Source organism: Helianthus annuus, chromosome 3 (genome assembly GCF_002127325.2).
Source record: "Helianthus annuus cultivar XRQ/B chromosome 3, HanXRQr2.0-SUNRISE, whole genome shotgun sequence".
Taxonomy (NCBI): domain Eukaryota; kingdom Viridiplantae; phylum Streptophyta; class Magnoliopsida; order Asterales; family Asteraceae; genus Helianthus; species Helianthus annuus.
Genome location: NC_035435.2, coordinates 167397830 through 167410746, shown reverse-complemented (window position 1 = coordinate 167410746; position 12917 = coordinate 167397830). Strand labels below are relative to the sequence as shown.

At 34.7% G+C, this 12917-nt stretch overlaps 1 protein-coding gene across 1 annotated transcript; it reads left to right on the top strand.

Annotated features, from left to right (window-relative positions):
- Positions 1-1789: 1789 nt before the first annotated feature.
- On the top strand, positions 1790-5939 carry LOC110930584 (monocopper oxidase-like protein SKU5). Its single transcript, XM_022173915.2, has 9 exons — positions 1790-2074; positions 2682-2791; positions 2894-3164; positions 3267-3405; positions 3495-3861; positions 4366-4731; positions 5112-5190; positions 5278-5477; positions 5601-5939. The coding sequence occupies exons 1-9, from the start codon at positions 1925-1927 to the stop codon at positions 5689-5691; spliced, it is 1773 nt and encodes a 590-aa protein (XP_022029607.1). The 5' UTR covers positions 1790-1924; the 3' UTR covers positions 5692-5939.
- Positions 5940-12917: the final 6978 nt, after the last annotated feature.

Below are 12917 nucleotides of genomic sequence, written 5' to 3'. Positions count from 1 at the left end.
TCATACGTACCCCCATATATACCATATACACATCTACATACGCACATACATCACTACGTCTCTACATACGTTCATATACACATACGTATCTTCACATATACATAAATACACGTCTACATACTTACATACATTACTACGTCATACACGTCTACATACTTACATACATTACTACGTCTCTACTTACTTGCATACACTTATACGTGCCTTCATATATCTTAAATACACGTCTACATATGTACATATACTCTTACGTACACGTTCAAGATCTTACATACCTTTTATATATCCATACATTAATTACATGATACTTAGACTTAGATTTATAGCCCATAAGCGTCAAAGAACGATCAAAATCATGTTTGGGAGGCACATAAGTTAAAAGGTGTTCTGTTGAACTCCTCTTATGTTAAGATGTGTTTCTTTTGCACTCCTCTTAAGTTAAGAGGTGTTTCTTTTGCACTCCTCTTAAGTTAAGATGTGTTTCTTTTGCACTCCTCTTAAGTTAAGATGTGTTTCTTTTGCACTCCTCTTAAGTTAAGAGGTGTTTCTTGCTGCAGCTACGTTTCGTCGTCCGTATGCACTAAAACGCGCATAACTTTTGAACCGTTTACCCGTTTAACCTCCAGTTTCTTCCTACCTGCTTGTAAATTCACGTTCTATCATATGAACTTGAAATCCAACATTCGGTTTAAGGAAAATATTCACTTAAGCTCTCGGCTTTATATATCCACTTTCACTTATTCGACCCGTTCATGTTTTCGTCAAACTATTCATTTGTTTTAACCCAAAACTTACATAAACGTTATAACTATAATACTTTTACATTATCCGGGGTTCGTACTTGGGATTCATGCACCCAATACCCGGTATGCGTTAAACCTATTCATGTCATTCATTTATACGAAAGCAAACTTTGTTAATAAAATTTCAAATGCGAAATTGTTTGTCTATTAACCATGACTCACAACCGAGTCTTTAGACTATCAATCCGCGTCTCCGATTCTTGGTTAGCGTACTTATGTACAATTCTACCCATACCCGGTTATAGTACCGTAATCAGTTACTTATACAATCCTTCCGGTATAGTAATAAAATCACAATTTTGACCCATTCGGCCTACTTAACGTAAATCATCAATTTCATACAACCCTTCTTTTTTTTTCTAAATACTGAATATACCCCTACCAAATATGATTTTTGACTCACCTACTGATATAAAAATAAAAATGATTGGATTAATATTTTATTTTATCTTTGTATATACATTATTCATCATGGGATCTTTTGATCCAATATCCAAGGGAAAATATATAACATCAAACACATCTTGAATTTTAATATGACAAAACATACAATAAAGTATAAAGTCAGTAACTCAAATATAAGTAGTTTTAAGTTATCAACTTATTTATTTCATTATATATTGTATTATTAATTTCACAATACATAATAATAAAAATAAATTCAAATAAATCACGAAAAAAAGTCACTAAGTGGTTGGCTTTCTTCTGTAAATATGATTAAATTTATTAAAATAAAATAGCAAAAAATAACAAAGTATTATAAATAAAATAACATAAAAAACATAATTATTACTTTTAATTTCAAAATAAAATAATAGATTAAAGTAGTTAATTATTACCAAATTAACTAATTTGATACATTAATCCTTATTTTAGGTCTATTTATCATTAAAATATATGTTTAAAATTAAAAATTTGAAGTCAATTTTCAACCCAATCACAAATGATTACTATAAAAAAAGAGCCGTTTGCACTTTGTCCCCACACAAACACCTTCCATGTGTCTAAAAAATTTTCTCCCCTTTCTCTCTCTGTAAAATCCCCACAAAAGTCCCCAAATTCCATTGATTTCATAGCTCTTTAAGACCCAACAAATATTCATCAACACCTCTTTAGAATCCATGGCTACTTCTTCTATCTTTCTCTCATTTCTTCTTCTTTGCATCTGCATTTCATTTCTTCCAATCTTCACTTCCGCTGAAGATCCAACTGTTTCCTATAAGTTTGAAGTTTCTTACATCACTGCTTCACCTCTTGGAGTCCCACAACAGGTATAATTAAATTAATTATTACTCTCACATTTTGTAATTTCTTCAATTAGGGTTTTGTTTAATTTCAAGAAATGGTTAATGGGGTTGTTTGGATTGTAATTTTTATTGCATTTTGTGTTTTTTCAATTGGGTTTGCTTAAAGTTTATAAATTTATGGTTTTTACATATGGGTTTTGTAAATTAATGTTACTGATTAATGGGTTTGTTAAATTTCAAGAAATAGTTAATGGGTTTGTTTAGATTCTAATTCGTATTGCATTTTGTGTGTTCTTTTTTTTTTTTTTTTTTTTTTTTTTTTTTTTTTCCAATTTGGGTTTGCTTAAAGTTCAAAACTTTATGGTTTTTTCTTATGGGTTTTCATAAATTGATGTTACTGATTAATGGGTTTGTTGCATTTTGGGTTTTTTTCAATTGGGGTTTGCTTAAAGTTCAAAACTTTATGGTTTTTTGATATGGGTTTTCATCAATTAATGTTACTGGTTAATGGGTTTGTTTTAAATTTTCAAAATATAAAGATTTTAGCTTCAGATCTGGAGGTTTGACTTTTACTTTGACTGAGGTGTTCTTATATTCTTAATCTCCATTGCTGTGGATTTGAATGCTGTAGGTTATTGCAATAAATGGGGAGTTTCCTGGTCCTACTATCAACTCAACTACCAACAACAATGTTGTTGTCAATGTGAGGAACAAGTTAGATGAGAACCTTCTTCTTACTTGGTAAGATTTGACCTAATTATGTTACAATGCATGTCACAAATCTTGATCAAAATATCGTATATCGGATGAATATTTGAACGATTTATGTGTTGGTTGAAACAGGGCTGGTGTACAGCAAAAGAGGAGTTCTTGGCAAGATGGTGTTCTCGGTACCAATTGTCCGATTCCTCCAAAGTGGAACTGGACTTACAATTTTCAAGTTAAGGATCAAATCGGGAGCTACTTTTACTTCCCATCACTCAATTTACAACGCGCTTCGGGTGGATTTGGTGGCTTTGTTATCAACCCGAGATCCGTTATTCCCGTCCCGTTTGACACCCCGGCTGGCGATATTACAGTCTTGATTGGTGACTGGTACATAAGAAACCACACTGTAAGTGTTCGATGAAATGCCACAATGAAGTTTTTTTTTTTTTTTTTGTAATTTACTTTTTGTGTAATGTGGATTGGGATAATCTCTTTTTTGGTTTTGTAGGCTTTACGAAAGGCGCTTGATGCTGGACATGATCTGGGAATGCCGGACGGTGTTCTTATCAATGGAAAAGGACCGTATAGATACAACGATACGCTTGTTCCTGATGGGATTGATCACGAAACCATTAACGTTGAACCCGGTAAGCTAACGTACACTACAAACCGGTTATCATTCTTTCAAGTCTTTACTTTGTTTTTCTAAAAGATGTAAGCATATTATATTGGGCAGGCAAAACTTACCGTATTCGTGTTAGCAACGTTGGAGTGTCGACTAGTTTGAACTTCCGAATCCAAAACCATAACTTGCTTTTAGCCGAGTCAGAGGGATCGTATACGGTTCAACAAAACTATACGAGCTTAGACATCCATGTCGGACAAACATATTCGTTTTTAATCACCATGGATCAGAACGCAAGTAGCGATTATTACATCGTTGCTAGCGCAAGATTCGTGAACGAGTCCCGATGGCAACGAGTCACCGGTGTCGGTATCTTGCATTACTCGAATTCCAAAGGAAAAGCATCCGGCCCGCTTCCCGAACCCCCTCAAGACCAGTACGACAATACGTTCTCCATGAACCAAGCAAGATCCATCAGGTAGCTTCACTTGATCCCGCTAATCTTATTATTATATATTGAGTAAAATGCCATTTTCGTCCCTGAGGTTTGGCCAGTTTTGCAACTTTAGTCCAAAAGTTTGTTTTTCTGCATCTGGATCCAAATGGTTTGAAATCTTGCCATTTTCATCCAAGTCGTTAACTCCATCCATTTTTCTCCATTAGGTCAGGTGTATTTCCGTCTTTTTTGTTGACTTAAAGGGCAATTCGGTCTTTTTCACTTTATGTACAAGCATTTAGCATAATATCCTTAACGGAGGAAAAAGATGAAAATACCCCTGACTTAACGGAGAAAAATGGATGGAGTTAACGACTCGGATGAAAATGGCAAGATTTCAAACCTTTTGGATCCAGATGCGGAAAAACAAACCTTTGGACGAAAGTCGCAAAACTGGCCAAACCCCAGGGACGAAAATGCCATTTTATTCTTATATATTTTTTAGCGACGCTTGTTTTATAATCTTGATTTGATGAACTCATGCAGGTGGAATGTCTCGGCTAGTGGGGCCCGACCAAATCCACAAGGCTCCTTCAAATACGGTTCTATCAACGTGACCGAAGTGTACATACTGAAAAACAAACCACCGGTGACAATTAACGGGAAAAAGAGGGCAACACTAAGCGGCATTTCGTTCGTTAATCCCACCACACCAATTAGGCTTGCGGATGAGTTCAAAGTCAAAGGCGCGTATAAACTCGATTTTCCTACCGAGCCACTTACGGGACCACCGAAGATGGAAACATCAGTTATCAACGGAACATATAGGGGATTCATGGAAGTGATATTACAAAACAATGAGACCAAGATGCATAGTTATCATATGGATGGATACGCTTTTTTTGTTGTCGGGTATGCAAAAATTTACATAGTTGTGATGTCTTATATTTATTTTATTTATTAGAGTAAATTACGTTTTTGACCCCTGTGGTTATATCACTTTTACTATATTAGCCCAAAATAAGAATTTTTAACATATCTGCCCCCATGGTCTCTATAACTAACCATTTTGGCCCCTAAGTCTAGAGATCATGGGGGCCAAAATGGTTAGTTATAGAGACCATGGGGGCCAAAATGGTTAGTTATAGAGACCATAGGGGCAGATATGTTAAAAATTCTTATTTTGGGCTAATATAGTAAAAGTGATATAACCACAGGGGCCAAAAACGTAATTTACTCTATTTATTATTTATTTGTATATTAATTTGAAAGTGTTTGTTATTTTATCTCAGAATGGGTTACGGTGAGTGGACGAACGACAGCAGGGGAACTTACAATAAGTGGGATGGCATTGCTCGAGCCACCACTCAGGTATCATACATATTTATTCGATACAACAAATCTTTTTTTTTTTTTTTAATAAAAATGAATTTAATGTTACCCGTGTATGTTTCGTAGGTTTATCCTGGGGCATGGACGGCAATCTTGATCTCTCTTGATAACGTCGGAGTTTGGAATCTGAGAACCGAAAATCTTGACTCGTGGTATCTTGGTCAAGAAACTTACGTTCGAATTGTCAATCCCGAGAAAAACAACAAAACCGAGTTGCCCATGCCCGACAATGCTCTTTTCTGTGGGGCCCTCAGTCGTATGCAAAAGTATGTATCCGTTCCTTCTCCCTTTCGAATAACTCCATGCCTTCCAGATTTTGTTGGGTCAAAGTTTGACTTTTTGAAGTCAAACATACTAATGAAAAAAATGTTTACTGCCACTTTTTTCAGGCCTCAAGACATTTCTTCGGCGTTGAGAGTGCATGGATCAGTGGCGATTTTTGGTGTGTTGATGGCGACGTTGAGTGGTCTGGTGCTATGATTTTATATTTAAGCAAAATATAACATGCTCTAAATGAAAATATTTATGTGGTTTTATTTATGTTGAGGTAAGTTTTTGTTAATTATTTCGCTAAATTCCCAGAAAATTCTTGTGTTAGGTTCTGGGGATTTCATCATTCTTTTATTTTTACTTGATTGATTTGTGTAGTTGAAGAGGAATTCTGTGTAAAATTGTTTGTTTTAATGAATATTTTTTATTATTCTAAGGAAGATTAAGAATGGTTATTATATGTTGATTTTGGGGTTCTGAAACACCAATCGGCGATTACTAATGGTTTCTAGACGAGTTATGTCTATCTTTAAAGAGTTAATTATGTTGGTTCAGGCCTTGGCTAATATAAACTCACACACAATACTCACGATACTCTTTGTATTAAGTGAAAACTGATTACAAGAGTTAGTATTCTAAACTAACCTACTTGACCCTATTTATAATTAAAATAAACAATAAAAACACATGCTAAACAACCCACGTAACTAACTGCATGCTCATGTCTTCCACTTTTTCCTATTTACTGGGTCAAAACTATTTGGCAATTTAATATAAACGTGCACTAATTTCACCGAGATTTTGCACGTCCAAAACAACCTCAAATTGCAACGTTCACTCCCATTTTACTCGGTCAATCACTACCTATTCAACCGAGACCTGTGACCCATGTGTATTCCGACTCATGACCCGTTGACCATGACCCGTGAATGAACCCGATTAACCCAACAAATTACATTACTGTTTTCGTTCCTGTGGTTTATCAAAAATCGCTATTTCAGTCCATTAGTTTAAAAATTGCGATTTCAGTCCCTGTGATTTCACTTTCGTAACCATTTCAGTCCACCTCGTAACCAATTCAGTCCCTGTACTAACAGAATAAATGGATTGAAATGGTTACGAAAGTGAAACCACATGGACTGAAATCACAATTTTTAAACTAATGGACTGAAATAGTGATTTTTAACAAACCACAGGGACGAAAACGGTAATTAACTCATCTTTAAAACAATTTCACCACCACAGTATAATCAAGCATCGTGCAAAGGATTTTGTGTCGCAAGCCTTCAAATACACATGAAATGAACCATCACGATGGTTTGTGTGTAACCGCCATTTGAATCGTTGTGCTCTTTGAGTTAACTTGAATAACCAACCTGCAAACCAAAACACCTTCGAATTGCGCTGTGATCTCCAGAGCCACGACACTTGCGGCGTGTACGGGTGCTTCACTACTTTGCTTCCTTTAGAGTCATCACATCACCTCTTCTAGTGATTATGTAAGTAATAACCATGAAATATGAATTTAACCAAAAACTTAATTATATGTTTTTCCTATGACTTGACATAAATACATATTTAATATTTTGTCTATTTAGAAAATATTCCTAACATAATATGCTCTATTATTGTTTTTGTTATTTATGACTGGTATTCATTATGAATTATATAAGCCGTTATGACTTAATTAATACAAAATATTTTGATCTATTATAACTTGTAAAACCGCTTATGACACAATTTATCTATGTCACAAATCCATCCTTAATTTAGGACAGGTTAAAATGACAATCGCTAATCTAGTAATCTTCCGTTAATTTAGTTATTCTTTTCCTTTACTAAATGAATGTTTAAATTCATGACTGATTATCGTCCTCAGGTGTTAGATAAGGTTTTGCCTTTTCAAACGATAAAAGTTCAATACTGGTGGTGGACAAATATGTGTAGTTTAGTAGTAGACTTAGAGTGTGTTACTTGCCGCTCTAAAAAAATAAAATTTTTTACAAGGCTTTAGAAAATAACAGTAACACTAATTAGTACGCTTCAGAAAACAACACTAACACTAATAATTATAGTATAACCAAAGTTAGTTGGATTTATTAATTTATTAAACAAACTCACTCAATGTAATTTGCATATATGTGTCGGATAAACTTTCAACTGAACCTTCATTTTTGAAGGCCAAAATCATACAATTATATACCAAATTGATAAAAGCTTAAATGGCTTCAACTTTACTCGTACCCCTTTTCAAGTGGACAACACAATAACTTATCACCTTTAGTTATCTCTCCAAATCATATTTACAACAATATAATAATGACTTTGTCACATGGGGTTTGCTGCTCGTATTTAGGGCAGTGGTTATGGGAGGGCGTCACCCCGCCACCTCACCACCGATAGCGTCTCCGGGGCGCCACCACCCATACCAACCAAATTAAAGGGGGGCGCCATGGGTCTCTCGCCAGCACGATAATGAGCAACTTTTGAGTGGATCGATAAAGGATTGGTTAGGGGGGGCTATAGTTTAAAGGGGGGCTTTATCCCACACCCTGCAAGTTAAGGGAAAGGGGCCTTAAAACGTCGATGTGACATGAAAGTAATTTTTATGATAAAGCCCTAGGGGATTTATCCCACACCCTCCAGCCTTATAAAAGTAATTTTTATAGATTAAGATTTCAAAGGAAATGTAAAGCGAAGGTTGTCTTATTTTTAAAGATAAACACTTTAAAGTAAAAAAAAATAAATAAATAAATAAAAATAAATGTAAGTTAAAGATAATCCTTTTTCTAGAAATATATTACCATATAAACAATCTTTTTAGGACCGGACAAGACGTTAAACCGGTCTCCTTACCATTCATTAGTCAGACTGATTGGGCTAAATGTAAGAACAAGATAATGTTGTAAATACGATAAAAATAAATATGGTGAAATAAGAAGATTTAAGAAATTTCCAGTTCGAAATCGGTCACCGACCGGTTTTCAGGTTCGACCGCTGGTCACCAGTTTGAAGTTAGTCCAGGATTAAAACTGTACAGGATAAGAATGATAACCCAAACACAAACTAACCAATAGACAGTCCTTGTGAAAGAGTAAGCTGCTAGAAGATGATCTACATTCTCATTATGTATATCGCACAATGGACGTAAACCATCACCAAAAGCCACACTCCTAGCAGCCAAAGCTCTGGCCGTTGGGATCTTGCCATTGTAAGCTCTCCACATAAAGATTTCACTTTCGGGACATCGATTTTACTCCACCTATATTGATGTTGCTGCTCACCAACATCCAAATGGTGTTTAAGATCCGCTATGACTTGATTAACATTGAACTCCACCTTCCCGTCCCTGAAATTCCATAACCAACGAGTGCTGCCATCTAGTATGTATTATTGTTCTAAGAGGGTCATACTCTGCTGGGTTAAGACTTTTCCAACGAGGATTGAGACAGTTTTTTCCACCCCAAGTCCTTACATAGCGTCCCACCTACATGTTGGTAACATGCTCGAAACCCCACCTATTTATTTTGCATACAAGCAAACTGTCGCACCCCAACCAATGGCGGACACATCGATGTGAAACGTAATAGATTGCTAAAAGACAACATAACACTAAATTTGCGATAATAAATTAAAATTCAAAATTTCATTTCACTAAATCAAGCATTACATTGTTCATGAAAATGGAAAGTACGACATCTGAAATTTCAAAACTAACAATATTAAAATACATAAATAAAAACTAGGCGAGTATCTAAATCCACCCTAAGTCTTTTCTTGTGAATTAATCATCAAATATTTCCTGCAACATGTATAAAATATTCGTCTACACAAATGATGTCGGTGAACATACTAGTTTGTCTACATAGCATAAGTATGAATAAAATCTCAAATCTACATTTTAATTGTACATTAAGTCATATAATCATACTAGCATGCAAGACTAAATATCAACCCAAAGTTTCCACTAGCGTAACCTTATCACCGAAGTGAATAAGAGCATAAAGATTAAATACTTAGCAATGCCCCAACAAACGGGACGATGTGCTAATCCTATAGCGCTATACATGTTAAGGGAGACTTTTTAAAGTTAATGATAGATATCATGCATAAGATTTGTCTTGGTATGTAGAAACAAGTAGCATAAAAAGTAAGCATGTTTAAGGATTGAATGTTTGCATAAGATTGATTGTATGCGTGATTTGATTTTAATTAGGGATGACAATCAAACCCGAACCCGATTAGTAAAACCAAAACCCGACACATTTGGGACGGGTTTGGGGTCGGTTAATCGGGTTTGGGACGGGTTTGGGAATAGTTTTTTTTATTTTTTTCACGGGTTTGGGACAGGTTTGGGATTTAGTGATGTATCCGTTTACCTGACCCAGTTGCCCGATAAAGTGTACCCGTTTACCCGATTGTGTACCCGATATAATTTCTTTTATATTATTAGATATGTATATATATAATACATCCATTTTTTTACACACATAGGTACTCTAGTCCGTATACATTGTAGTTATCTGATATATATTTTTATATTGACAATACGAAATGTAACCAGTTAGTAGTTACCCAATAGATACTCAATAGGTTTTGGGTTGAGTATACCCAATGAGTAAGCCTTTTAAATTAACGGGTTTACCCAAAACCCACGGTTATACCCGATGGGTATTTACCCGCTAGAAACCCAACGGGTTTTGGACGGGTTTGGGACAAGCTTATCTAACTGGGGTTGGGGTTGGGATTACCTAAGCCCGTACCAAACCCGACCCATTGCCATCCCTAATTTTAATACGAATACATGTTGCAACCCAAATAGTGTTTAAAACGTAAAATGAGTCAAGTATGAACTCACAATTTGCGAAGATATTCCACAAAAGCGAGTAATCGGTCTTAAAGGATGGAGTCACCAAAGTTTACCCTAAAATGGTAAACAAAGATGTATGAGTATGAGGATTTTAAGATTGGAATATAAGTGGAAAACTTATAAGTATGAAAATACATAAAACATATCTTGCCTAGATACTTATTTGGACACTATTTTTAGTTTGTGATTTTCATGAGTATTGCACCCATTAGAAGTCCAAAATAAGGAGTCTAAAGTTAAGATAATTTCCACCTTAACTCATAACATTCAACCATGGTTTGGGTTGATATTATGGTTTGCTTTTGGAGTTAAGTATTATAAGTATATACAAAGAGTATCTTTATTTATATGGTCAAGTATTTGTCATGTATTGGAGGTAGGGTAATCCACAAACCACAAGAATTCACTATTGCACAAATCATCAACATGGATGGCCATGAATACAAGTATGAAGAACATAAATAAACTATCTGATTGACTAAGTTACCAAGTGTGTATTACTAGACGAGTGCTTCCAACATTGTTATGGTTGGGGACTCAGTGTAGTTTGTTCACTTTAGTGCTTGGAAGTTACTTAGAGCTTTATAAGATTAAGAAAATGGAGGTGTGTGACCTCAAAGTTTTTGGAATCATACCTTAACACAAGTCCCTCAAAAATAGAACTTGTTGGTAACTCAGTTTGGTGTGCCAAAGTTTCAAGAAACAAAGTAAAGTTAAGACAAGTTTAAAAGTTTAACAAAAATCCTCACTTGGACCTCAAAAATGGTGACATACTATCTTTATTTACCTTGGTAAACATGTGGTAATGCTCATAGAGGTTATCCAAGGAAGGAGAAGAAGAAAAATAAGAAGAAAAGCACAAGAACAAGCCCAAAACTCACTTGTTTTGAACTTAGAACAATCTGCATAGCTTGAAGAATTTGATGATTATAGGGTGCTAGAGAGAGTGTTTAAAGTGTGGAAAGTGTTTAAGAGGTGGTAAGGGGTTTTATTTATAGTTAGGATTAGGGTTTGGGTGTTAAATGAGGTGGTTTGGGATTAAAAGAAGGGAAATGGAGCCAAAATTCATGAATTGAAAATGAATCTGCCAGATGGATTCCATACGGACTGCAAGGATGTTCCGTACGGTCCACATGGACCGTCAGAAATCCAAAAAATTCATTTTTGTTCCTTGTGGTTATTGGGTTGGTTATTTAGGGCCATAAACGCATACTTAAACATGTTTTGGACATTCTAAGGTGTATATAAGCATGCGTAATGTATGAACACGTATGGATATTATTCCGAGAAAATATAAACTTAATGTATATCTTGGTTTTTCAATTAAAATGTGTGTTTCGTGATTGTTTACGTATAATGAAAGTATGATTAAACAAGGATGGTATAAAATATAGTTTCCACTATGATCAAGTCTCGGAATTACACAGATTGAAATTGAAATACGAATTACAAGTAAATGTAAAAGAATCGAATAATACGGAATGTTACACAAACACTGTAGGGAACCAATCTTTTAGAAAACCCCTCAGAACCCACTGATCATACTTGTAACACCCTAATTGCGTAATAAACAACAACACGCGGCGGAAACATTGGGGAGTCACGTTACAAATTGTTCAACAACACATGGTACTTAAAGTTTGGTATTATTGAATTAATTGATTACATTGTTTTGGAGTATACAATTAATACACAACAATTGTCTTGTAGGTTTTAAAGTCACTAAGGCCCAAGTCCGCCCTATGTGAAGCATGCTCAAAGTCAAACATAAGCACCTGAAACACATGCGAAAATAGGTACGTCAGCATAAAAATGCTTGTGAGTAACATAAGTTTTGTTGTTGAGGATTCATGGCTTTGATTTGTTAAAAGAATTGTTTAACTAAAAAGTAGCCATGAACCTTTGTAAAAATGTTTTCTTTTGTAAAATCATATAAATAACCAAATGATAATAAATTGTGTAAAATATGTCATGTTTTGAAATAAAATATCGTGTCTTGTGTGAAAGATGTCGTGTCTTGTATAAAAATGTCATGTCTTGTCTAAAAATGTCATGTCTTGTCTTGTTTTTGTCGAAGTGGTTTAGATAACGCCACAATATATAATGTGATAAAAACACTTATATATAGGAAGTACCAGCGGCGTATCCATCATGCTTTTATCATATTACACACATCTCGTTATTTAAATCACTTACCAATAACCACCAAATAATGTTTTGTTTAAACTAATGTCAAATGTCATGTATAAACCATGTCTAATGTCAAGTATAAACCATGTCTTGTATAACAAATGTCTAGTAATAACCAATTGTCTTGTATGGCAAGTAAAAAGTCTTTACTCAAACCACATGAAATAATGTCATGTATAACCAAATGTCTTGTGTAACCAATCATCATGTACAAAACAATGTCTTTGAATAAACAAAAGTTTAAATCAAAAGTTATGTTTTGAAAACCATTGCTTTTATTGTTATGAACATTTATGTGGTTTGTTATTCGAATACATTCAAGCCTTGTCGTCTGTCGGATAAACCCTTATAAAGACGGATAAACCCTTATAAAGAC